The 27,348-nt window shown below is 43.6% G+C and overlaps 1 protein-coding gene across 2 annotated transcripts in view; it reads left to right on the top strand.

Moving 5' to 3' along the window:
- The first annotated feature begins 13,235 nt into the window (after positions 1–13,235).
- Positions 13,236–27,348, top strand: part of LRGUK (leucine rich repeats and guanylate kinase domain containing) — a 52,961-nt gene continuing 38,848 nt past the window's right edge. Inside the window, exons 1-8 of one of the 2 annotated variants that reach the window (XM_075755907.1) lie at positions 13,236–13,530; positions 14,684–14,791; positions 15,432–15,513; positions 16,535–16,635; positions 17,385–17,466; positions 20,749–20,873; positions 24,319–24,462; positions 26,681–26,761. In XM_075755907.1, the coding sequence (XP_075612022.1) occupies positions 13,342–13,530; positions 14,684–14,791; positions 15,432–15,513; positions 16,535–16,635; positions 17,385–17,466; positions 20,749–20,873; positions 24,319–24,462; positions 26,681–26,761 (912 nt within the window). In that variant the 5' untranslated portion in view covers positions 13,236–13,341. The remainder of the gene's footprint in view (positions 13,531–14,683; positions 14,792–15,431; positions 15,514–16,534; positions 16,636–17,384; positions 17,467–20,748; positions 20,874–24,318; positions 24,463–26,680; positions 26,762–27,348) is intronic. The other variant, XM_075755823.1, reaches the window with a different exon arrangement.

Raw genomic sequence — 27,348 nt, 5'->3', positions numbered from 1 at the left:
GGCTCTGGTGTTTTGTCTGGGGTTTGTTTGGGTTTTTTTTAAGAACTGTCATTTTTGTGGTATTTAAAAGATTCCCTTTCAGATATGAATTCATATGGTGTCCTCCAGGGTTGCATCGGTGTGAAAGTGGTCTTCTGAATCACTTAGTCTAATCCCCAGCTACCACAGCCCAACTGGACAAGAAGCTTCTCAACCTCCATGTTAAAAGCAGAACCCAGTAGTTCTAGTTGTTAGGAAACTTCTTCTGGTTTCTATTCTCACTCTATTCATGAACCCAGTTTTTCTTATGTTGATATTGGCCATTACCTACAAGAGTTCCTTCCTTTCCTTCATGAATTAGCATGAGCGAGGGTGAAGAACACCATCATGGTAACAAGTACGAAGATTTGGGGTCTTTCTGGGCTAACACGTGAGATCTGCATTCACCTGCTCGAACATCGAGATGTGCTGCAGTGTAGATACAGGAAAGCAGCATGTCCAGACTTTGGAGGAAGGTAAAGAAGCTGCTTGGTGCATCTAAGACAGATTTCAGACCCTTTGAGGTACAGAAGTGATGGGTGAGGAGCTCTGAATTCAGACTGGGCTGCTGTGGCCTAATGTCAAACTATTTTTGATTCCTTTCGTCGTTAATTGCTTAATAATCTGAGGCTCTGCCTCATCTTCACATGGCTGATCTCGAGCTTTGCAGTCCCCGTTTTCCGCCCACCAAGCAGCTGTGCTGGCGGCTGCCATGACAGATTGCCTGAAATCAAGAACATTTCAAACTTGGGAGTATGTTTTCAAAGCATATTATTTAAAAGACTCTTTGCACTGCACCTCACACTGTCCATCACACCACCACAAGACATAAATACAAAGCCCTTGCTGCTGTCTGTGCAGTGGCCTGAGGTACAAGGCGGCGTTTGCTGGATTGCAGGGCACAAAAACACCGTGGCACGATGACCGTGGAGAGAAGAGAGGCAGTGACGTACAGGGACTTACAAGAAGCTGTTGGAAAGAAAAGGTTTTGCAATTGAGGTAATTACAGCATATAATGAGCTTGTGTCTCTCTCCTCAAGTGTTCAGGCTCTCAGTCCTCTCCAAACCTTCACAAGGGAAGTTAATTTTCTCTCTGTGCGTTAGAGCGGTCACACAAAGGGCACAAAGGGAGTGAGGGTTGCCAGAGGGCACAGAGAAAGGCATGAGCATGTGGGAATCCAGACCCTGAGCCCCTTATTTCAGCCACCCATTGACATACGCTGCACAAGCTTTCTTCCTCCATCACAAGAAGATGCTGCCAGAAAGAATCCTTAACAAATCCTTACTAAATATTTTTTCCCAGAAAGGCAGCTTTTGAATATACCACGTTTTCTTGCCAACAGGTGCTTCAGAAGCATAGCATAGACAATGAAGATTATGATTTGGAAGCACAGAAGTCTCTAGGTAGCTCACGTTTAAGCAACGCACCTAGTTTTGTGTGCACGTGTGTCATTTTTAGATCACCCACTCTCCCTGCTGCTTTCCAAGAGAGAGCACTAAATAATCAGCGGGTCCATCCTCTGCACAGTGCAGTTACGCTTTGCTAAACCGTCTCCCAGTAAGTTTCCCGCTGCACGCGTGTTCCCAGATAGCGCTAAGAGCACGGCAGCAGCCCACTTGCTACAAAGCACCTGGATGATGGGAGAGATGAGGAGGCTGTTTTGGCACCAAGCCTGCCTGGAAATAGAGAGTCCCCTTGCAAGGGGTCTGGCTTGTGTGTTGGTGTTTGTTGCAAATCTTTTCTCACTAATAGGGGATCGAGTGGCTGGGGGAGAGATCTTTTGGGAACATCTTTTGTTCATTAAGCTGTTATTGTGGGTAGAGTCAAGCTGTTAATGTTTCATAGCAAATAACTATTCAGACAACACATTGGCTTATCTGCTCACAATGTCCACGCTCTCATAAGCACCCATCTGGAGCCACGATTGGAGGCCAGCCTCGAAGGTGGAAGAAGAGGGTTGTACTGAGACACCAGTGGCTTCTAAGTAGGTGTTTGGAAAGTCCCTCAAGAGCACGTTGTCTGTTTAACCCTGTACTCTTCATACAGCAGCCACCACGCTCTTGGGAATGGTCCGAGTCACGCAGCCCCTTGATGCTCGTGTGTGCTCACAGTCTTGTGCAGATTCATCGGGCTCTGCCTGTCCTGCGTTTATCAGTTCTCACCGATTCAACAGACACACAGGTCTCCTGAGAGTACCAGCCCATGGGAAACTTGCTGAAACTACCTCAGCAGCATTTACTTTTCCTTTCTTCGGTGTGTTGGTCTCTGGGAACAAGTTCTCCATCCCAACCTGTGCAACCCAGTCACACGGATGGGGCGTTTGGAACATACTCACAGTGGAAGATGGTTTCCCAAAGGAAACAAACCACATGAGGGTGCTGCAAACTGTGCAAAGACCCTGAAACACCCTTTATCTTAGATCTGACTTACCCCGCTTCTGCCCTGGAGGGACCCAGTCCTCAGTCTGGTGCCTTCTTACAGGACCACAGATAACTTCTCCAGTTCTGTTCTCTGCACAAGTTCTTGCCTACAGCGGTTTTGGAGTCCTGACATGACCCTGCAGGGCACAATGGTTTATGGACAAGGGCTAGAGAATTTGTTCTGTAATGTTACAGGAAATGCTGTCAGCTCCGCCAGCGCTTAGAGAGTAATTGTTGTATGGATGTGGCCCTTCGGTGCTTAAAGAGACAAGGAAATACTCCTTCAGACTGCAAAACGAAATATTTTCATGGGGGCTGTAAAAGTTCATGAGGGTTTCACAATTTCCTCTTTACAGCCTCGTAATCTTTACTGGGTTTTAATTATCACACTGTTTTGAAGCCTGTGCCAGACACAATAGCAGAAGTGGAAAGTAAAGCAAATTGCTCCGGTTCTTTTCACAGTTGCGTATCAGTCACCAGCTTATCCTCTCCCAGGTGCCTCCTACCTCTTGACATCCTCTTGATTAAAGATGATATAAACCTGCCTGTCTGACAGATATACATACAAATATATGTATATACACACATGTGAATAGATAGACAGACAGACAGACAGACTTCCCCAGGGATATCATGGTGTGGGTCCCCCCAACCTCATAATCTGCCATACATGTGATGAGCCCGGCTGGAAAGGTTTGCTGAGGAGTCGTTCTACTGAGACTTTCTTTTTGCCTTTTATTGGCTGCGTTTTTATTTTATTAGCATGAGTCATAATTGCAAATTTCTTTTTGAATGTGGTAGATAGCAATAAAGGGGAGGGCACTCAGGGAACGGAGGAGAGCTGCCAAGAGGAAATGAGCATTACAGTAATGTTGATTCTACTGCTCTTAGACAAGTGGGGAGCTTTTTTGGGGGGAAAGAGAGTAATTTTACTAAGCTGAGACATGGAGAAGTCACACAAATGGCCAGTTGTGCACTGATGCTTACTCCTGGGGATTAATTCCACAGTGGAAGCATACTATGATACACAAGCCCCGTCTATCACTGCAGACCTTCGCCACAAATCTGACTGTGCTCTAATTTCAGGAATTTATTACCCAAGGATTCATCCTACCACACTTTATAAATACCCAGTGACCCACATCAATTATATCACGGTAGCGACTTGAGCCTCGGGCAAGGCTGGATGTCCACCACTGTGTATGTGCGTAGCGGGGGATGTTCTGCCCTGAAGAGTTTGCACTCCAAACAGGCGTGACGGATGATAAACTCGAAAGGAAGCTGAGATGCAGGGAAGTCAAATGTTGCTCTCCAGGCCACGGTCCCTGGTGTACTAGCCCTGCTCTCTCATTACTGGGCAAAGCCGTCTTGTCAATCTGAGCTGGAGCTGCCTGTGCCCTGCAGTTCATGCAGCTTTTTGCATCGAATAGGGAGCGTGCTCAGAAATACGGCATTTTATTTTATTTTCTGTTCCTTCCTTTGCTGATTGGATCTAACAACTAAGCCAAGACAAAAGAGAAAATTAGGTGGCTGCGGCCAGCATATAATCATTAAATTTGCTTTTGGATGACCCGTGTGAAATTCATCGGGAGCGATTTATTGGGAAGTTCATCGCATCAGTGTTCATTATTTACTCTGTTAGGCTTAGGCACAGTGGCAATCAGTGGAGAAAATTGGACTTTTAGGGCCTTGGACTTCAGTGTTTGTAATTTCCTCTACCAAGCTGCAGCATGAAATATATTTGGCACAGACAAATCACTCCGCTGCTACAGCTCAGTATGCTCATCCGGTGGCACCCAGCGATCACTGTGGCTCTGACAACCGGCGAGGTGAAAGCAGGTCTGGGCAAAAGAAAAAAGAAATAGAAAGCATCCTGAATCCCAACCCTGGTGCTGAGCACTTCCACAGGCCTGGAAGTCACCATTAAGTCACCATTACGGTGACTTAAATGAATATCACGGTTATTTTTCATGCCTCTGCCACCCAGCCAAGGCAAAGCTACTGTTCTCGCTCCTGGTGAAGTCGTTTCTCCGTCGCTGGACTCTGACAAGCACAAGCAGGCTAGACCTGAGTGATACAGGGACTAAAATCCAGGGAATCCACAAGAGAGAGACTGACGGAGAACCGGTGATATTTGTACTGCAGATTGCATTTTCCTGGTCATAAAGGGGAAGACGCAAGAAGAACCAGCCTGGAGGTGAACTACCTCTCCGCAGGTCTCTCCTTCCCGCGGTAGCTGTACTGTTTGCTGGCCCCCAGCCCTGTTAAAGACACCGTGCAACGACAAGGAGCAACACACGACATTGCGGTGGCTTCGTGATTCTGAATACGGCCAACTCCATCAGCTCTGTACCAACCAAACATCAGCTCTCATGGTACCTACAGTGCTTCTCCAGCAAGATTGGCTGTCAGAGTCTTTGTCCTAAGGCAAAGAGACAGTCTTCAAGGCATCTCTGGTCCCCCACGGTGCCTTTTTTGTCTCCTAGCTCGTGGCGCATCCCACCACTAGCAGCAAGGGACCAGAGGAGAGCAGAATTTCTGGGGTATGATGGGTTGGGTGCAGACAGGGTGTGGGACTGAAGTAAGGGAGATCTCATCTCCTGGTTAGGCCAGACGTTAGGAGGGGGGGTCTGCTGCCACCTTGTCCTCATGGGCAAAGGCCCCAGCAGGCTCAGACTGTCAGAAAGAACAGGGAGCTAATGAGAGAGAGACCTGGGCTTCCCCGAGCCCCTCTGACCCCTCAGCCAAGACTTTTAAGACTATTGCTTTGCTCATGGAGGATGCTTGCAGCTGTCCCCACATGGGGACTTCTCCAAATTCAAGACAGCCAGCTCTGATGTGACACACACACACACACACACACACACCCCATGCAATTCCCGAGTGGAAAAGCTCATGGAGGTGCAGCAAGAAATACAAGAGCGTCAAGGGGCCATGAGTAAAGCCAAGGCATTGGCTGCAGGGAATTGATTTGGGGAGGCTGGCTGTGCTCCTAGCAGGCTGAAGAGCAGGAACACAGCCATAGGACCAAGCTGAAGGGAAGGTGTCAAATGGACTCACACCTCTGCCCCACCAATACAAAAACTGGGACCTGCAAAGCTGGGTGAAGCGTGATTTGAGCAGCACGCAAGCTGCCTGTTTCACACCTTGCCTCTCTTCCTACTCAAAGCAGCATTTCAGGTTTTCCCCTTCCTCCCGACATCCAGCTGGGTCCTTTGATTGCTCGGTGCTACTCGGTGAATCACCGAGTGAATTTGCATGGGGCTTTTGCAAGTACAAAGAGCTATGAGAGTGCTAGGGCTGCCTATAAATCTGCTTTGTGGCATGCGTGGCATGTATTTGGGAGCTGATTGTTTTTATAATTGAATAGTAAATCAATGTATTTAAGGCCAGCGTTTGCAGTTAACACTTCTGAGCATGAAATGCTCCCTCTGTCAATAGTGGGAAGGTTTTATTAAGATAATAACTGCAGATTTAGAGTTTGAGTTCTGGTTTTGGTTGGGTTTTGTTTGGTTTTTTTAATGCTCAGTTCAGTGTTTGCTGTTCCAGAGCAAGGAGAATTTGAGGAACATTTCATACCACAGCCAAGCACCATTCAAATGCAACATGAGATTGAATATCTGGGGAAACATCTGTCACCCTCTGTGCCACATCAGCCCCTTCAGCAATGAGGGAACAGCAGATGAACAAGTTTTCCTTCATTATCACAGCCGGAGTCACTTCTCACCTGCCTGAACTACCCCCTCCCCTTCTTTGAGCTTTCAGCTTGAGAAGCTGAGTGCAGTGAGGGCTTTCTGAAACACATTTTGGGGGCTGAACCTACTTCAAACCACTGATCTTCACTGGACCAGGTTGGTCATGATGTGGGTTGCCATTTCTGTTAGCCTCCTGGTTACCAGCCAGCCATTCTCCTTCCCCTGACTGAACGTTGGCCTACAGGATTTCTCTCTCCTTTGTGCATCCAGAAATCCCCCTTCTCACATGAAGAGCAGGAACGTGTCAGATGTGGCTGGGAATAACTGAGCCCGCACACTGAGCTGTTGATCATTAATCACTCAGAAGAGAAGCCTGGGCATTTAGGGGACCTGTTAAAGTCCCTCATCTGCATGATTAGCTCTTTCCCAGCTGATTACAGAAGATGGACACTCTTTGAACAGCTCCTGAATTTTTAATGACTCCTTAAACCTGAGTGAATTACCCCAAAACCTCTGGGCAACCAGAGACAACCCCTTGTGTCATCCTCCCCCCCCCTCCCTTCAGTGGATCAAGAGAGTCCACGTTACCAAATGCAGAGGGGCTGGATGGGAGGACACCAAGACATCCATGGGCACACGGCCACTGACTCCCATGGAGGGGTCACCCCTGCCATGTGGAGGACATGGAGGAGGGAAAGGTTGAGTAAGAGTGGTCTGGGCACAGAGATGACAACATGGGACTGGAGGGGACGTCTTACAGATAGTTGGTCAAATATGGAGACAGATGGTGACATGGGATCTGACAGATCTTCTGCAGCAACATGGGTAGATGCTCCCTCCCCTCCATAGTGGGCCAGTGGCCACAACAAGGTGGTCAGTACAATGTCCCATTGTGGCAAGAGTGGCTACTCGGGCAAGTGTGGGCTCCTACTGCTAGGACAAAAGTTACCGAGGTATGATGTGAAGTCCCACACCCCGCAGACCTGCATGTTCGGAGGTGGCTATTGGGAAATCATGGTGCTCTGGCTTTCCTGTCCCATTCCTCCTCCAAGCCATCTGTGCCTGCTCATCCCAACAGAACGGTTCCTTATGCAGCTGTGCTGTAAATTTACCTCCCCAAATTTTGACTGATGCAGTGAGCCAGGAGAGGTGGGTGCAAACAGTTGCAGAGGAACAAAGCAGGCTGGTACAAAGATCTCCAAAGAGGACAGGCACCACAGGAATCAAACAGCTTGCAGATGAGCTGCTGAAGATGCAAGCACAGCCCTTTCCCTGGATGCTGAGACCACCGTGTGCTCCAGCACCCACCACCACCCCCTCAATGCCACATGCGCAACGAGAGGAAGAGCGTGATCCGGGTGGTGAAGGCTGCCTGCACAGCGCACAGGCTCAAGTTGGCTCTAACGCCTGCTGAAGTGTTAATAAAGAGCAGCTCGTGGGTGGTGTTTGAAGATTATTTACATACATAATTACTGCTAAACTCCCCCTACCTCGCTTGCCTGACAACTTCAAAGGCACCGATGCAAAACCAAACCCCACAACTTTGTGCAGCACCCCTCAGATTTAACCCTTCTCCACAGAGGTATCAGGTGGCTGACAGTGAATGGCTTCTCTGACCTGCCTGGCCAGCCTTGCTTTCCAGGAGTGGTCAGATGAGCACAATGATGAAGCAAACGAGGGAGGCAGGGTCACATTGTGGGGATGGGAACACCAAATGCTGCCAGGAAACGGTACCCACCCATGACCGTGGAGAAGCTGGAGCTAAACTGTGATGACAGCTGCTGGGGGCACAAAGGGATGAAGAGGAGGCAGAAGGAAGTTCATGTTCACAAGCCCTTGCCTTGCGTTCACAAGCCGTGGGCGTCACAGGGGACTTCAACCACCCTGATATCTGTTGGAGGGACAACACAGCAGGGCATAAGCAATCCAGGAGACTCCTGGAATGAGTTGATGGTAATGTCCTTCTCTAATGTCCTTCTCCAAGTGACAGAGAAGCCAATGAGGAGAGGTGCCATGCTGGACCTTGTTCTCACCATAAGGAGAAGCTGGTGGGGGATGTGAAGCTCAAGGGCAGCCTTGGCCGTAGTGACCATGAAATGGTGGAGTTCATGATCCCCAGGGCAGCAAGGAGGGCTCCCAGCAGGCTCACTACCCTGGACTTCAGGAGAGCAGACTTTGGCCTCTTCAGAGATCTGACTGGTAGGGTACGATGGGACAAAGCTCTAGAGGGAAGAGGGGCCCAAGACAGATGGTTAGTATTCAAGGATCACTTCCTCTAAGCTCAGGAGCTATGCATCCCAACAACGAGGAAGCCAGGCAAAAATGCCCAGAGGCCTGCATGGATGAACAAGGAGCTCCTGGGCAAACTCAAATGCAGAAAGGAAGCCTACAGAGGATGGAAGCAGAGGTAGGTAGCCTGGAGGAATACAGAGAAATTGTCCAAGCAGCCAGGGATCAGGTTAGGAAAATTAAAGCCCTGATAGAATTAAATCTGGCCAGGGATGTCAAGGGCAACAAGAAAAGCTTCTATAGGTACGTCAGTGATAAAAGGAAGACTAGGGAAAATGTCCAGCTCTGTGGTCCCCAGTACAAGACAGACATGGCACTGTTGGAGCAAGTCCAGAGGAGGCCACGGAAATGATCCGAGGGCTGGAGCACCTCTGCTATGGAGACAGGCTGGGAGAGTTGGGGTTCTTCAGTCCAGAGAAGAGAAGGCTCCGGGGAGACCTTAGAGCCCCTTCCAGTCCCTGAAGGGGCTCCAGGAAAGCTGGAGAGGGACTGGTGACAAGGGCAGGGAGTGACAGGACAAGGGGAATGGCCTGAAGCTGCAGGAGGGGAGATGGAGATGAGATCTGAGGCAGAACTTGTTCCCTGTGAGGGTGGTGAGGCCCTGGCACAGGTTGCCCAGAGAAGCTGTGGCTGCCCCTGGCTCCCTGGCAGTGTTCAAGGCCAGGCTGGATGGGGCTTTGGGCAACCTGGTGTAGTGGAGGGCCCATGGCAGGGGGGTTGGAAGTAGATGGGCTGTGAGGTCCCTTCCAACCCAAACCATGCTGTGATTCTATGATTTCCCACTACCCCAAGTGTTTTCTCTGTCCACCAAAATGACCAGTACCACCTAGGCATTTTGTTTCCTCAAGTCTGCTTCTTTTTTTAATGGCCCCATTCAGGAACAATCTGTCTCCAGCCCAAAATACATAAGGCTAATTTCATTCCAGTTGCGATCCTCCGTGCAGAGGGGTCTTAGAGAAGCCATTTCATCTTGGAGTGCATGAGCAGGCAGCCGGTCCCTGCACTGCCAAGCCAAACAGATGGGGTAGGGCGAGACAGGGAGGGAGGACAAGTGTGGTTTTGAAGTTTTAATAATCCCTTCTCCTGTCTGAATCATCACAAATCTCAGTGGAAGGGCAGGCATTTTCCAGATGGTAGGAAATAAACTCTGGGACACTTCCATGCTGAGAACTCATTAGCCCTGCTGGCTCTGCTCCAAGCTCGATGGCAGTCCATGTAAAGTGTATTTGGACCTGCCCTTTTTCTATCATCTCTTCCCACGAAACCTCCAGCCCCATCTTACATGGACAAGCTGTCCAGCTAGCTATTAATTTGATTACGTGTGGCCTTTGCCTCTTGGAGAGCTTAGTGCTCGGGCAAGTATCTTCCCATAAACCTACTGCACGCTAATCCAAGCATCTCAGCTGCCTTCACGCCACCCATCTGCTCACCACTCATTTGATGCTAACCTGCCCGCGCAGAGTCTGGGGAATAGTGAGGTATTTGGATGGCTTCCAGGTTGCAAAGGCAGAGCACTGGACAAAAAAAAAAAAAAAAAAAGGCAAAAAAAAAAAAAGCAAGCATATATGTAAATGCACCAGCCACAGCCAAATGTTACTATTGTAACATGGGCTGCAGTGTTCTCTGTCCTACCACACACCCTGTGCACCCCAAAAAAAAGGGAGGGGGGAAGTCCGCCAGGCAGTATCTGCACTTGGTGGCTGTCACTGCTGCCCATCGCAGGTGATGGAGCCTCCAGAGCAATCGCGAGGCTCCAAGTCACCCTCTTCTGCCCCAAGTCCAACAGCAGTCAGCCGAGTGACAGGAAAGCCACACGAGCAGTACCAGGCCCTGGTAGGGCTCTGCTGCTCTGGGGGTTTCTGGCTGCAGTGGCAGCCTGGCTCGGTAGGCAGGGTGCTCCTCCTTGTGCGGTTGCAGGATGGAGAGCCAAAGTTGCGATCTAGAATAAAAGGTTCTCTGCAGGTTTTTTTTTTCTCTCTAAAACCTCATAGCTTTTCCATAGCACAAAGCTTGTCCAGCTTGCAGATAGCTTGAAGCCCTTTAACGGTCCTTTGAACAAGCCTCAGCTAGAGACAGATGGTTAAAAAGTGTCCCACTTCCTTTGGGGGCGACTCAATTGCCCTCTGTTTTAAAACATGGGAGGCAGAGTAAAAAAAAAGAAAAAACACGCCAGTTGAAAGAGACAGCAGGACCATCTTGTTTCACTGCAGCAGTGTTTTACACCTGCAAAGTTTGTGCAGTGTAAGGCTCCGTGTAGCAGCCAATGTTTCATGTTTGCAGGGAGCACTGGGGATGTTTGTATGAGCTCAGCGTTTGCTGCCCATGTTTCAGCCCTCCTGGCTGACAGAGTTTCTGTGCTTGTTGCACGGGAAAGGCAGCGGGCAGCCAGAGCAGACTGACTGGTGAGGTGAGGTGAGGTTCAGACCTCCTGCATCATTTGCAGGTCAGTGTGTGACTTGACACGGCAGGCGTGCGGTGGGGACAGGCAGCAGTTGTTTCAACTGCGCACTACGTCATCGGGCTGACAGCCACGTCCTGTGGGCACAGGGAGACCCGGCGCAGGAAGGACGCGGGCGCTGATAATTCCACCATCAGTGAGTGCAGTGTTCACATCAAAAAGTGACTTTCCCTGTTTGCAGAAGGCAAAATTTGCAGATGTAGATATAAACCAGTGTGCTTTTGAGAAAGAGGATATCCTACGTGTCATGAAAGCTTGAAACAGCTATAGCAGCCCTATGGGGAGGATGTTGTCTGTCCTCAAGCAGCTCCTACTTGTCTTTGTAGCTCAGATGATTCAGAAATTGTTGTCCTAGATCACAACAAATCCAAAAGCCTCCCAAAATATATTCCCCGATAGGATCCCTCCTTCTCTTTTAGGATTTTCCATCTTTTCCTGATCTCTCGAGCCCTTGCCTTTGCTGCCCAATGCTAAACACAGTCCTAGACGTGCACCATCTGGAGAAGAGCGAGCCTTAGCAGGGCAGCCTCTGTGCCCAGAGGGCTGTGCGAGGAGGCATGGGGTGCTTATGGAAAAGGACTAAATCTCATTAAGGGTTTTAACATTTATGGCCAGCGAGATAATGAAGGAAGGTAATTTGGGCTAGCTTTATTGCAGTTATCATAATGTTTCCCTGAAGCACAAAGATAAAAGTCAGTGGATAATGTCCATAAGGAGTTTTTATATCTTCCTCTTTCTATTCTTTTTTTTCAAGCAATAGCCATTGCAGTCAAAGACGGCTGTCATTTTACAAACACCGGTGGAGAAGGCAATTATGTGATGTTGAAAAACAGAATTACAAGACTCTCAAGGCTTACCTGGCTGTTATGACCCACATTGGAGACCCTCTGCAGTCGCCAGGAATCCCCTGTCCCCAGCATTAAACAGATTAACCCTGAGAAGCAGTGTTCTCCTCATGTTTCTCTCCTGTATTTGGAGACATCCTGATAGATCTTCTCTTCCTCCTCTCCTGTATTCTCTGGCTTTAGTTTCTCATTTTAGCCTGTTCTGCAATGTAAGAAGGGTAGGTGATGGACCAGGAAGTGAGGAGGACTAAAATGAAGGAAAACAAGTAACTTTTTCTTTTTTTAATCTGCACTACTGAACTTGTAGAACTCAGTGCCATATAGGGCGTTGCTGGACTCAAGAGGTTACAGTGCACAACTCATCACAAAATATGGTCACACAAAGCTCAAACATCTTTAGCACCTTTACTTAAGATTTATATTAAGACTGGATCAGTATCTGTAAGACTTTTTTGGGGGCTCAAAGCTTGTTGTTGGCTACAATGGGGGATTTTTATTTCTTTCTCCAAAACATGGTGTGATGTGCTTTCTATTTCAAAGAGGAATGCTAACAAATCAGTAATTTTTAACATAGTGCAGCACCTGCTTTGCAGGGCTAAGCAAAGCCATCATCCTGGAGAGTCTACAGCACTGGCACCTGCTCTGGCTGCTGTCACCCATGGGTGCGCTGCATGTCGAGATGGGTCCACGCACTCCACAAGTAAGACCGTGGGAGCAGCCAGGCTGTTGTGGTGATTAGAACACCAAGACAACAAGCAGAGATATTTCAAATGCTGTCACTTTACTTACCCCCACTATGGCAGCCTGATGTCTTACTATTTCCCAAATCTTTCCAGCAGTTCTGAAATTGTACTTTTTTCTTAAGGAAACACCTTACCTCACCATTTCAAACCGCCCCAGATGCTCACCCCAGCAGGTGGCTGAGACTCCCAGTATAAATGATCGACGTCACCAGTCTTCCCAGTCAAAAACTAGGAAGACCAGGACTGGCCTGTGACTAGAACAGTTGACTGGAAGTCAGGGCCACAGACTGTCCGCACAGCCCTTTTTGCTTGTTACAGTGCCACTGAGCAAAGCCACCATCTTGCACAGAGCCCATTTTGTCCTTGGGCTTTGTGGCTAGATAGCCACATGGTGCCCTGAAGATTATTTGTCTAACAGCATTGACTTTGTGTCCGGATCTGGAACACACAAACCCCTGCTGTGGAACAATGAGGAAGAAGAGAAAGTGTTGTGCTGCATGAGGGCGGTTGCAGTGCCTTCAGCAACACAAGCATCTCTGCGAGCCGGGTGGCATCGCCTGAGGAGACCGCCTGTGAGACGGACTACAACTCCCAAAATGCTCTGCGGTCTGTCGGCACTTACGAGCTAGCCCCACGCACAGAACTACAACTCCCATCCTGCATCGCTCCACCCGCCGCGTTTCTATTGGCTGCCTGGCTGGATGGCGCGAATTTCCTTCCCCGCGGGGGGGGGTGGCGCATCACCCGTCTCCACGACAACGGGAGAGCAAACAAGATGGCGGCGGCCTGGTCTGAGCATTGACCGGGTGGTGCTCGAGTGCGAAGCACCGATAGCGCAGCTCCCTCCGCGTCCTTGCTTCTTATTACAGCTCATGGCGGGGGGCGAGGGCGGCCTCGGTGAGCTGCTTCCCCCTTCTTGTGCACCCCCGCAGCACCTCTCCCAGGGGATTCCCGGGGAGCTGCCCCAGGACAGGCCCATCCTGCATCAGCCACAGCTCAGCCCGCCTCACCAAGAAGACAAGCAGGAGGAGGATGAGGAAGAGGAGTCACAGCGCACAGAGGTTCAGCTCAGTGCCCCCCAGCTGTTTGGGGAGGGGTGTGCTTGTGAGGGAACAGTCCTTTCCCCCCCCCCATCACTGAGTGTAGTTGTGGGGGAAAGAAGAGGGAGTTGATGCGGGCATCAAGTAGTGATTTCTCATTTCCCCGAAGTGGGGAAAGAGTGGCTTGGTCTGTTTCCTTTCACATCTAATTTCTGCCTTTTTTTAGAGTCCCTTCTGTTCCCATGGTATCCAGGATAGTTCTGGATTGCCCCTCTTTCTCCTTGCTGTATAAAGACCTAAGGACAAGATGGCATATGGATGGCCAAATTAAACCCCTTTCCCTATTTATATGCCCTTCTCTGAGATTCAATAAGCCCCTGGAACCATGTGAATTATTAATCCCTCCACTGCTGGGCTCTAACGTGTCTACTGCCACAGCATTATCACCTCATTTTTTTACCCAGTGGAAATCCATCTATAGTCTCCATTGCTATAATGTGTAGGTGCTATAATTTAGATGATTACCATTTGAAACATTATTTATCTTGGTCCCTAGGTTAGCAATTGTTGTGTGACTTCTCCAAGCTTATAGGAATTTCACAAGCCATTGGCTTATTTTTTCATTAAACCTATGCAGTGGTTCATTAGTGCCATCTGTCAAGTACCCTCTTTGGCAAAGATTGTTCTCTAAAGAGTAGCGCTAGCTGCTCATGCCGAACAAATTTAAAGGGCCTCCAATAATGTGCATATTGGGGTACAACACTGGGGTTATGTTAGTGCTGATTTGCAGAGATGTTAACATCCATAATCAATGTGAGTTTCACGGCTCAACATCTCTGAAAACAGGTCCTGTTTAGAGCTGTGCATTTAAACCATAAGGTAAAAAAAAAAATCCCAGCCAAAAACTGTTGACCCTTTTTAAATGTATAGAGCTAGTACATGATATGTTTCTATTTATCTGTTTTGAGGGCTGTATTCATCATTTTCTCTAATGTGTAGTGCCTTAGTAGGGTGATGGAGCACTAAAAGCAGTGTTTGATTGAGGACTTTTATTAAACTCTTTTCCCGGTTACGTCCCAAGCAGCCCCCAGATTCCATTGAGTGCGGAATTTCATTTCATAAATCTCCCCTTAATGCATTCCTCTCCCTGCCTCCCTTTTCTGGTATTTTATAGGGTCAGTTTGATGGAGTGTTGGATGAAGACACTGTGGCTGAGGGTCTCCACAAGCTGGGGCGCTCAGCCCCTGGTACCGAATATGTTTATCTTAACCTGTCGCTTTCAGTAAGTACAAACAAAGAACATTGTTGTAAAGTGCTTCTCGCTCAAAGAGAAGCCCTTTCCCTTTTCTAACAGCAAATAGTTGGTCTAGTAAAAAAATGTCAAGTGGCAGATTTTTGTCTCTACCTGTCAATGGCGTTTCATGTATATGGGACTTCTGACAGGATGCAGCATGGCTCCAGCTGACAGCTGCCATATTGGTGGTGTTTTTTTCACTTAGTAGCAACAGCAGTAAGATTTTTCCTTACCCAGTTGCTGGGTGTGAAAATGTATCTTTCTGCTTCAGACAGCTGGAGAAAAAAATAGAGGAATATGCTAAACACCTGAGAATGCTGCGTTCGTTGTCCCCTCCAAAAGTTAAAATTTTAAAGATTACTTACTGCCGCTCCCTTTTCTATGCAGCCTTGTTTTTCTGGCACTTTTCCTAGCTACAGCTATCTCTCCTGGTTGTGTTTTATAGTCGTCATTTGACATTTTCTCCATTCATGGCTGGTTGCAGGTCTAACATCGCTTTCTGTATATGTTATCCAGCTGGAGGGACCTTGGGGCACCTCTTCAATGTCTCCTGCTACTGTGTATCTCTTGGGAGATCGGGTGAGGTTATATAGCTAGTTATTAAAGTCTCTTTGCTTTATTTTTCCAGGGTCGTGAGTTAAGTGACATTAATATTCTCTCCAGATATGTTCACCTACAGAATCTGGAACTTTCATATAATAAAATTAATGGTATGTAGTAAATACACTAGTAAATTCTTGGGTTGTGAAATCATTTAAGATGAGACATGCACTGTACCATGTAGTTTTAATATCACAAAGCCAGCTCTACATTTTAATGGTGTAACTTACTCTAGCTCTACAGACTGAGGCAATGGCTAGATCTTCTTGAGAATGACGTATGGACCGTTCAGACGGCTGCACCAGCATATGCTTGTCAGCGGGAACATGGAGATTATTGTCCAGTTTATTATCCAAAGATAAAATGCAAGCAAGCGTGTCAATACAAGATTAAGGTTGAGATTTTGCATGTCATAATATTTAAAGTTATGTCTGATACAGTTTTCCCAGCCTTGGGCTTTCCTTTGTCAAGGTTTCTTGTTAGTGACAAAATGTAAAAAAAATATCCTGGATTTAGAAAGGTAACAAATGGACACTGGTGTAAATTCCATCATCTTGGATTCCTTCCCTCTCCCTTGTACCCCCCCAACTCATTTTTAAATTTATATCAAAAGAAATGAGCTGTGGGGGCAACCTGTTGCATTATTTCTTTCAAGTTCATTTCACTTGACATGCTGGAGTCCAATAATAGCAGCAGTTTTGTGAGGCAGCACTTCTCTCTGCTCGTTTTACTAACAGTTTGTCTGTGAAGGCCAAGTCTGAACAGAGCAGGGACTTTTCCATAGCAACTAGTCATTTAGTTTTCAGTAGTGGCCTAAAAACTTTTCTCCACTAATTAATAAGTTAGGGCAGAGGTAGTCTCTCTGTCATTCTAGAGGTAGCCAGAACATAAAGCTATATTCTGGCTTATAGACAAATCAGTTTACATAATGGAAATTTAATGTAGAATGTGAATATTTGTTCTTCATGGTTTACAAACCATCTTTTTTTCTAGTAGAAGGTGTTAATATATCTGATTTCTGCATTTCAAACATCACTTTCTGAATGTGTAACTACAAATTGATTCTTGATTGCTATTGGACATAATTATCACATTTTGACATGATGATTTGACATTTTGTTTTGTTACTAGATCTTTCTTGTATCAGTCACATGCCTTACTTACTACAACTGAATGCTTCCAACAATGAATTGACTACATATTTTGGTTTTAAACCACCTAAAAATCTCAAGGTAAGTTGCCAAAAAATGCATTTTATAGGTTTAAATTCAAAATGGTTTTCTAAATCTAATATAAACATTGTATTTGGACATGTGCAAAAGCAAGTTTTTACACCTTCCTTATTCTTCTTTCTTGCCTTGTTTGTCATTTTAATATTTTTTTCCAAATGTTTGGGTACTTTACACTGGACGTTTCAGTCTTTCATTTTCTTTCACACTCTGAACGTTGGCATGCCATAGAAGCTGTACAGCTAACTGTTCTAGCCAGAGGTAAATATAGCCAAAGTTCTTTTCTTTGCTTGTCGAATTCATCAGATCTTTCGTGGGATCAGTTCCTGCTTTTCAAATCGACTGGTGCCAGTCATTATTGTGAAACCTGTACTTAAAGTGTAGCTGTCTGCTGGTCTTCCCTTTGCTGTTGTTTTCTTGTAGCCCACTTTGGATTACAAAAAAGCAGGAGGTTGTTTTGAAATATGACCTTTACGTATTTCTCTGTCTTCCTGTTAGGTTTTTGAATGTGTATGTATAATTACAGGACCATTGATGATAATGTTAGAAGAAATTATAGTTGTGGAAGTTCCCAAAATGTGAATTCTATGTGTCATAAAAAAGAGCCTTTCTGGTTTTGTCCAACTATTAGCATTAATGATCTTATTTCTTCCACACCCTTGATCGCAAGTTTAAGGTAACAGCCTTTTAGTTTCACAAGACAGCTGTAAGTGGTGAAGAAATAAAGTAACTCTGTGTCCTTTTTTCTTTAGGAAGTAGACTTTTCATACAATCAAATACCTGAAATGCAAGATTTGTCAACATACCAGTCACTTACTAAACTCTTGCTGGATTGTATCCTTTATGGAAACTTGAATGGGAGAAAAGTTGCTTGTTTGGTTTCTGAACAGCTATTTGCTTCAAATAGATACCTGTTTTCTTGGTATTTTTCCTTCATGTCAGTTCTGTCTTTAGAAGCAAGATTAAACACTGTAATTCTGGTGGTGAAACTGATCTTAATTTACTTAAGCATGCCTGGTGTTAAAGGTGTTTGTGTATACATGTAAGGTATTAGCCTGCTAGAGGAACACAAAAACCCCTCCACTTTGCATCATGTAAAACTGGAAAAGTGACATGTCACACTGTCTTTGCATGGCAGAGGTAATAAATAATCCCAGTATTTTTCTATAAGAAAGGTTAATAGGAAATCAGCTTGGAAGACTAAGCTCCCTTAAATAAAAAAAGGTGCATGTTGCTTATTCTTGGACATAGCTAATTACACAGGGACTGCAGAGGTTCTGTGGAGGACAAGGCTGTTTAATGACAATGAAGAGAATCTTTAAGTGAGAGAAAAATTCCTGGAGTATGCTGAGGGAACTACAGAGAGCAAAAACGTTCTGCTACCCACCTTCTGCCCTCTCACAGTGGTACCCAGTTTGTGGGATTAGAAACATGAACCTGCAGATTAAGTTTCTTCATTGCTTACTTCTCCAAGGCTGTCCATAGTAGTTTTAGTCTCCCTAAAGATTCTCCCATGCTTTTCTGAAAGGTCTTCTGGAGTTTCATGTTGACGTGCTGCCTTACTTAAAATTGCTTCCTGAGGGCTCGTAAACCTTTCCTCTTTGCCTCATAAATTGCATCTTGATTTTCTGCTCTCTGAAAAGGAGAAGACAGCAGGCTGTTGCAGTTTTTTTCTCCGTCTCTTGTCCTCAAAGTAGCCCATTACCAAACGATATTAATACAATGCCTTTTTCATGTCAGAGCAGATAAAGCATTTGCAGGGCATCCAGGTTACGTTTTTCACACGTTTTACAAGGTGTGCAGGTGACATGATTCTTGTCAGAAAATGGCATTGAGGCACTATACTTTTGCAATTCTAATTTGCCATCACAGAGCAAAAACCATACGGCAAAATGAAAAGGAAAAAAGATCAGAGATTTGTATTGTGGATCTGAATCAGTATTTTTTTCATTTGGTTTCAATGCAGCAGCGAGCTGTCTTCAATTTCTTCATTTGTCAATGAAGACGCCGTTGAAATGGGGAGAAAAACTGTTTCATGCATACAGTTGCAACAGGACTGTCTGAAATAGAGGAAAATGAGCACAGAATTTAGAAGTGCGGAATTTAGAACAGCAAAGTGGCACTGTTCCTAACCCATGTCAAGCACTCCTCATCAAAGACATGGCAGACAAAACAAGCTGTTCTTTGTAATCGTAAATGAAAATACTACATTAAATATCACGCAGTAGCGGAAATGTTTGGCACGCATTTCTCGTTGACAGTAACTAAGCATTTCTTACCATATTTAAGTGAATTATGATGCAGATGGTTAAGGTCATTGTAACTTTTTTCTGACAGGTGCACACACAAGTGCACCTGACAGGTTTATAAATTACTTTTCAAGGAAGAAACTGCCTAAACCAGAAAGGGAGACAGCTTGGGCAATAGTATCTGACAAAGCATGATAGTAAGTTATTAATAGACTAAAACTGATTGTATTCGGTTTTAGTGCTGAGCAAGTTGCTACCTCATACTGATGCTTGTGGCTTAAACAATATTTTTTCCTCGCAAAAACTTTTCCTTCTCAGTTGAAAGAGAAGCGGTTCCATTTTGTATGCAAATCAATTACTATCTGTCAAATATCAGTGCCTGTGGATGGTTTTGGTTTCCTTTCTAAAATGGCAGAGACAGCCTAGTGTGAGGTCCTACAAAGAGATAAACCCGTGCTTCCTAGCTCGTTTCTCCTCTCCTTCCCCATCTAGGCCTGTGAGTGTTGAACTTAGGTAGTGTACTGTTAAGTCCCTATGTGGGAATGCAGTTTGGGAAAAACAGTGTTAGGTCACAGGTGTTGAAAAGTATTCTATTGGCCCTGGCTAAGCTTACGTGTTGTTTGGTTACAATATCATTCAGACCGAGAGAAGAAAATGCTGATAATTTGCCCACTGCCTGGTAAGACTGGAAATGTGGATGAAGATTCATTTGCGCATCTTTGCAGGCACAGTTCATTCTCTCAAGTCAATTAAAAATGTTTTCTTCTGTGATTGCCTAAAGGCATTTCTCTGTCCCCTGCATGTTCTGGATATTTTTTTTTTTCAGTTATATTTCTTGGGTTTTTTTTATATAACTAGTTCCAGCTTGGGCACTTACAGTACAAGTGCAATTCATCTTGCTTAACTTCAGTCACCAAACAATTAGATGCCTGGATCAGAGTTATCTGATTTCGATACAGTGGAGAGATACATAGTCAGGTACCTCTGCAGTTCATCCCATTGCAAGAGAGCAATCTGAGATGGCTTGTTGTCAAAGGAAACATCCTTTGTTTAAGGAATCTGAGTAGTTATGTTAATGCTGAAGTTTGCTGAGAGGAATCCTAACTGCTTTTACTGCTGCCTTTGAGTTTCATGTTAATTTAAAATATACTTTCCCCTTTCAGTACAGATGGCCAGCATAGAACAGGTATAATTTAGAGTGAAATAGCCCCATATAGTACTATCGTCTGTTATTACTCGGATAATTTGTGTATAGTGCTTGGAGGTCAAGGTCAGTTTGAAGGCATGTTAAGTACTCCATAAACCTAAAAAGATCACGCCCTCCTCTGATGACTCAGCTATGTGCCTGTATTCTACAGCTGACCTAACATGCCTGTGCTCAAACATAAAGACCCCTATGTTTTAGCCTGCACATACGCATCTGATAACAAGACCACATTTACAGCATAGTTTTGCAAGATGCCAGCAGAAGTAGTTTCTTCCCCATGCTCCCGTTCCCTCATTTCCACTCCTTTCTTAATTTGCCATCAGCCCAGTTATGCCAGCTTGAAGGGCTGCCCTGTAAATCAGGTCACAGAAACAATCAGAGTAAAAAGCTCCTCCAAAAAGGAGGGGAGGATATTTCTACCTGGGTCAGCGTCGCTTACCCTGCACCTCCACAAAAAGCTGCATCGGTCAAACAAGGAGGCAGTAAATTCCAGAATAGGGGTGGGTGTGAGCAGCTGGGGGTTTAAACTCCTGAGCGTGAAGCATTTGATGTCCAGCTCCCCATACCATAAATTTCAGCTCCATTGGCTAATTTAGCTACTAGTTTTTGCTAAGGTTTTGTGTTCAGTTATTTTCCTTAAATGCAAAAACCTCTGTATAGATAATAACATAGAGGAGGTAAGAGGACTGGAGAAGTGTCACAGTCTGACTCATCTCAGTTTGTCACACAACAGACTCACTGCAATCAGTGGCCTTGAGAACTTACCTATCAGAATACTCAATCTGGTAAGAAAGAACTAGTTCTAGTTGTTTTCCTGTCTGTCTTTTATTAATTTATAAATGCCGTAATAAATGTGAAGGTAATTACATAACAAATTTTCAGAGATATGTGTAACACTGAACACTTTTTTTTTTTTTAATTAATACAGGATCATAGAATGATATAGGTTAGAAGGGGGTTGTGGAGGTCATTTGATCCAGCTTCCTGCTCAAGGCAGAGCCATCTTCAGTGGAGGTTGCTCAGCGCCTTGTCCAGCTGGGTTTTGAATTTCTCCAAAGATATTGTGCATTTGTTCTGGGTAGGTTTTGTGTTGATTAGGTGACGTGTAAGAAGTTACTTACTGTGCAAGTCCCACAATACAAACAATGAAGATTTTTTTTTTTTTTTTTAAGTGTGTTTCCTCATAAAGTTGTGCTCATGATAGCAGTGAGCTAGGACAGGAGGGGGAAAAGTGAGGACTGAGAAGCCTGCATTTGTTTTAGAAAACAAGACAAGTTTAGTATGTAAATCTGATATATTATTAAAGGATCTTTGCTTAAAGTTTAAAGGATCTTGTAAGGAGATCGGAAGCTTTACATTGCCATCTTTGCATCAAGATATCTAGGGTATATTGTTTAAATACAGCATTTCTAGGTTATACTTCTAGATGCTTTAATAGGATTTATCTTGCCTGGCTTCAGATTTCTGCGGTGTAGACAACTGCACCTGAGCTGGTTGTTCTCTGCTGCCTCAAAAGTCAGCGGAGAGAAATGGACACTTAAAATACTTCATTATTCTGATCCAGCTGCTGACATCTGCATTAACACAAGATGCATCAGGCCTTGGCAGTGCCTGTTTCTCTCTGCTAGTTGTGAAGATAGGCAAGGACAACTAGCCCAAATACAGACCTCGATCTGTCAATGCCTGCACTTGTTTGCATGCATCTTGCACTTTTACAGGTCTTAGGCATTTACCTCAGTGTTCCTCAGTTCAATGTTTGTAAAATGTCCTCAATAATACCAATGCTTTCTTCTAAATCGTTTCGAGATACTTAATAGGAAGAGCCATCAATATAGAGGTTGCGCAGAAACACAAGAAAAACTATTTTTAATGCAATTCAGTTGCTATGAAATACAACAGGCTACTTCTTAATAGGTTTTACTTTGTAATAATAATTTAAAAAATATTGAATGGATTTAAAAAATGAGTACCAAAGAATTTCTATACATAGAAATATGCTCATATTTGCTACATTAGCTTTAGCACCTACATAAATATTTTAGGTAAAGCGAATGAATCTCTTTTCAGGAATAGAAATATTCTTTTCCAATCCTTTTAAATTTTTAAGGATTTTTCTTCTGTTCTGTAGTAATTGATATAGAAAAGAGTAAGTAAGGCCTGTACCCATCAAGTCCTGACTGGCCCTTGTACTTATTATTGCTTCAATATTCAGGGAAGGTATTCACATTTAAAAGTGGACCGTAGCATGTTTTGAATGATATATTCAAATAGTGTTCAGTAATGTATTTTTAATATATTTCAGATATATAATGCCTTCAGTAGCTTCCAGTTATGCCCTTAGTGGCAATAAAACTGAATTTTCTCTCATTTTTAGTGGATAAGGTTAACTCAGATTGGCAAAATCATATCTAAAAGCTCTGAAATGAACTATAGGAGTGTGACAATCTAAGCTGACAGGAAGATCTTTTCTCTAAATGCTTTCTTCAACGAGAACTACAGTAAGTCGCTCAACCATTGTGTGCACTGATTTCCTCATCTGTTAAAAGGCCTAATAATAATTCTGTTAGTAATGGTTATCTGCTCTGTAAAATGTTGTGGAGGTTGTGTTAACAGCTAAGCCTTATTAATATGAACAGGTTCTTCAGTTTTGGTTCTTACATGCCGATATGAGTATTTCTACAACTGCTTGTCTTTTTTAATTAGCAAAGTAGATAGTCATGTGGAAATTATGTAAATAGATTTTAGCATAGCATTTTCTTTTACTAATTAGAATAAAATGCAGTTCGTTTTTTCGTGGGAGCAGTCATCCCCTCTCTTCCCATTGCTTCAGCTTGCTTTTCCATTTTCACTTGAGCTTTTTACATTGAAAGATTAGCAAGGTCTGAAGTTTGGAAAAAGGGCTTCAAAAACTGTAAATACTGCCTAGCTATACCAAAAAGCCTTTGTTCTGCTTATGTTTGCAAAAAAATAAGAAGTGCAGCTCTAATGAACTAGACTCTTAGGAATTTTATGCTTTGCAAATAAGAATCTCTACACAAATCCCTTTTGTTCACAGAATTTTATGTGCACCTCTTGCATAGCATTTTGCAAGTAGAGCTCTAAGCTGTATCCTATTAAACAGAGGTCTAACGAAGAACAGGGAGAGAAGAGAGAGCCTCCATGCTATTAATAACCTAATTAAACATTTAAAAGTCAGGAAAAATGTCAAGGACAGACAACTGGATTAACATTAGAGTCAGCTGGCTTATTTATTTCAATAGTTCCTAAATATTTATTAATAGAATATGAGGCTTCTAAGCTTTCAGCACAAGGTGATGCTGATGGAAAAATATAACTTGCAAGGTTATACAGAAAGCATCATGTTGAGAGGCCATCTGGGTACGTGTGGCCACTGGGACAAAGATGAGTATGGAACTAGCATGTTATAACTATTTGGAGTTTGTAGCAGAAATGAATGTGTGATTTGTGAGGTCCTGAGAAATGAAGCCATCTGGTGTCCAGGGATAAATGTAGGTCTTCTATCTTGTACCTCGTTTGGGAGGAATGTAAACCAATGGTGGCTGGTTATGAGTTCTTAAAAGACTGGGTCATTTCTTGTGTTAGAGTCTAGATGAATGTACAGTAAGGTGGGTTTGTTCGTATTTTGGGGGTTTTTAACATTTCTGTGCGTTCTGTCACTGAGAGTAAAGTCTGCCTTCACTTAGTCTGCATTAAGATGAACTTGTGTGTGCTAGAGATATTTTTATAGGCTGCCTGTAGTCCAATGAAGAAAGTACTGTATTGTTCTATCTTAATCTTTTCATTATTTATTCTGTAATCATAAGTGTAAATATAACCATGATTACAGAGGGAAATTCTATGTATTTATGCATATATATTCTATAATTTTATGTGCATATCTGTTTTCTAAATTTTGAGTTGGAAAGTAACAAGAGTATCCTTTAGCCAGTACCAGCTTTAAAAGAATGCTAGAGCTCTTATTGCTGTTGTCTCTTGCTGCTGTTCAAGGTGAATTGAAGATAAGTTAATCAGAAGATAGTTGATTCCTTTTTCCTTGAGCAGTATGGAAAGCTGTAATATGTCATCTCAAGATGAAGATGGGGCTAATGCATAAAAGGCCTATTTGTAATAGGATTCTCAATAATAAAGTGAACTCTGTTCTTCCTCAGGAATGTTGTTTTCCATCTGTAGAACTTTATCAACAGTTTGTATGTGTTTATTTCTTCTTAGAGCTCTAACCAGATTGAGAAGATAACTGGGTTGGACAGCTTGAAGACTCTGCAGAAGCTGGACCTATCTAGCAATAAAATAACTAGTCTAGAAGGCTTGGAGGAACATGATCTACTAGAGATGATCAACCTAGAGGATAACCAGGTAGCATACTTAATATTGATCTCAGCTTTTTCTAAGAATGCATTTTTTTTTCCTAAAATTCAATCCCTTTCAAGGCTGCTTCAAAAAATCTTTACAACACTGTGAGAAATGATTAGCAAAGATGACGTTTTTTGCTTTTGGTGTTTCACTCCAGTATTGTTTCACATGTTGATTGACAGTGTACTCCTCAGGCTTTATTTAATATCTTTAAATGGGCTTATCTTTATGTAAGTGTGACTTCTGTAGTATTTAGTGCTCACGTACATAAAGAACTAACAGTGCTCCCTTGAGTGGATAAGGTAGGGATGAGTACGCAGCTTTTTCAGCTTGATTATTCTTGAGGATCTTTACTTACATCACAGCTTTTCTACTGCCAGGCCTCAGGAGAGTTTGCTAATATCTCTCAGCCCAATTTTATGACCACAGATTCTTCTGAGCTCTCAGCTGGAAACTTCCTGTAAGGCAGAACTGCATGTACTCTATTATAAAGTGGCTTTTGTTATGCAGCAGAATTTTCACTGGAAGTACAATGATACAATCCAACTCATTTGTATTTGAATTTTGAAATTCAAGCCTTATATACATAATACTTTTGATATTGAGCTTCCAGTGTCCTTAACTGAAAAGACTATTGATTCATGAATCATTTTGACATCAAAGACAGATCTGCGTGCAAAGAAAAAAAATCTAAGAAAATAAGAAATAAAACTATAAACCAGGAATTGAACATTTTGTGTCATTTTTTCCCACTTGCAAGATACGTTTACAGGATTTAATTCAAGACGCTATGAATTCTTTTTCTCACACTGTGTTCAGGTTGACATTTAAAGGTACATCAATTGCACAAGACAGGAAACTAACTAATAGTATGGTAGCTATTAGCATTAATAACACCACTTCCATTGCCTCACTGTTCTTTACGGCGCGCAAAAGCTATTAATTTTACCTCATCAAAATTTGCCTCTTTTAATGATGTTATTGAAGCTGTTTAATGAGTCACCATTTTTTTGAACATTTCCTTCTGAAGAATAATTTAAAGAGAATTTTAATTAATTAGCACAGAAAGATCTGAGTTACTTCAGCTCACTACCACCCAGAATGATCTTAAATACTTGATTTTTCAAAAATGGGCATGATGATAGATTTATCTGTAAATCATGTCTTTCATACACGTTCCATGATTTTTCAAATGTTGACGGTTGGCATTCTATGATTTATTTAGGAAAGCCACCCAACTTGGTCAAAACTGTTCCACGGTGGGCTTCATGTTATCTCAAAATGAATATTGGATAGGCTATGGTGGACATTTATGTTTTTAGACACTTTCCATAAGCTGAGTATAAATTAGGGATAGAATCTGAAGTCTTCTAGTTTCACCCTTTCAGCAGTGGAGGAAACCCAGGTATGCTTACAAAGCAATTCATTCCAGCCTACCATGGATGGGATGACCTCTGGGACTGCCTCTCTTCACTGGTTACAAAGTGAGGTTAAGCGACTGACTGGGGCTAACTTAACAGACGGTTAAAATGAGCCGTCGTGAATTCCATTTGATCCATTTTGTTTTCATTGAGAGCCTTACAACTGTTGACTCAAGGTCTGGCACAAGTGCCTCTAGTGTGACTTTGCTTTGGGCACACAAACTTTTATTAATCCCGCGTAACTTCTAATGCTTATCTGACGTGCCTGAGTGCAGCCAACCCAGTTTCCTTTGTGGATAGGTGAGACCTTCAGTGGAATGCATCACCTTCTGGACACAGACAGCCAAGGACAACTATGGTGATGCTTTTCAGTGAAGTGCTGCAAGTTAGGTAGGATGAACTTGAGCTCCATTGAAAAGAAACTTGTTAGAAGGTGGAGGGTTTTTTTGCTAGTCAACTGAAGTGAGAATGTAACTTGCAGAATTGCCTCACTTAAGCATATCAGCCACATAAAAGCTAAATGTGTTAGGGCTTGACATTTGAAAGAACTGGGAAAACGCAGGTGGTTTGAAATTGCTGTCTGTATTATACTGCTTCTCCAGCTAACATCCAAGTTGTCTGCCTTTTGTGATTGGAAATGCCTTATTGAATGCAGTTAGCATGTATACCCATTTTGTGAGTATAATGAATTTTTTTAATGTCCAGATTTTAAGAGCAAGGATTAAAATACTTTTTTTTTCCCCCTAGTTGTCATGGATTCTGTTGCTGCTGATTTATGCTCTGTTTCTGTCACTAATTAGATTGCTGAGCTGCGTGAACTTGAATGTATTGAAGATCTGCCTCTCCTCAGAGTTTTAAATCTTTTGAAAAATCCTGTACAGGTAAGAAAGAACTAAAGAGAAAGCCAAAAATAAGAACCTAGAACTGCTGCTTTGGATCGTGCCAGAATCCATTTAGCCTCAGTTTCTGTCTCTGAGAGTGGCCAGGTCATTTCAGGGAACAAATACGACAAATGGTGGGTGATGGTTTCCCTGGCTTGGTTACCCTCCTCTGTCTGCGAACTTTGTCTGAACCAAAGCTGCATATGAATCATGATGATTAATATCCACGTAGTAAATCCATGAATTTTATCAATTCCATTTGTGAATCCATTTATGTGTTTGTACTCACAGTATGCCATGATTTTTGTTTAGGAAAAGATTTCGGTTTTGTTTACTTTGAAGGTCTGTACTCATTTGTTCCTGGGAAAAGCTAAAAAGGAACTTAATAGTACCCCTTTTAAAATCGTGTGTCTCTGGAATCTGTATCTTCTTTTTTTCTTTAGGATTTACTCAGTTCTCATTTATGGCTCCTGTTTTATTCCTCAATTAATGAATTTGACATCCATTTTGTCAACAACAATGACATTCGCAAAATACTAGAAATTCTGACTTTGACTCTGCATTTGTAATTTGTCCTGAGTGGTCAA

Source organism: Balearica regulorum, chromosome 1, assembly GCF_011004875.1.
Source record: "Balearica regulorum gibbericeps isolate bBalReg1 chromosome 1, bBalReg1.pri, whole genome shotgun sequence".
Taxonomy (NCBI): domain Eukaryota; kingdom Metazoa; phylum Chordata; class Aves; order Gruiformes; family Gruidae; genus Balearica; species Balearica regulorum.
Note: the sequence above shows the minus strand (reverse complement) of the source record. Positions and strands in the feature narration are given on the sequence as shown.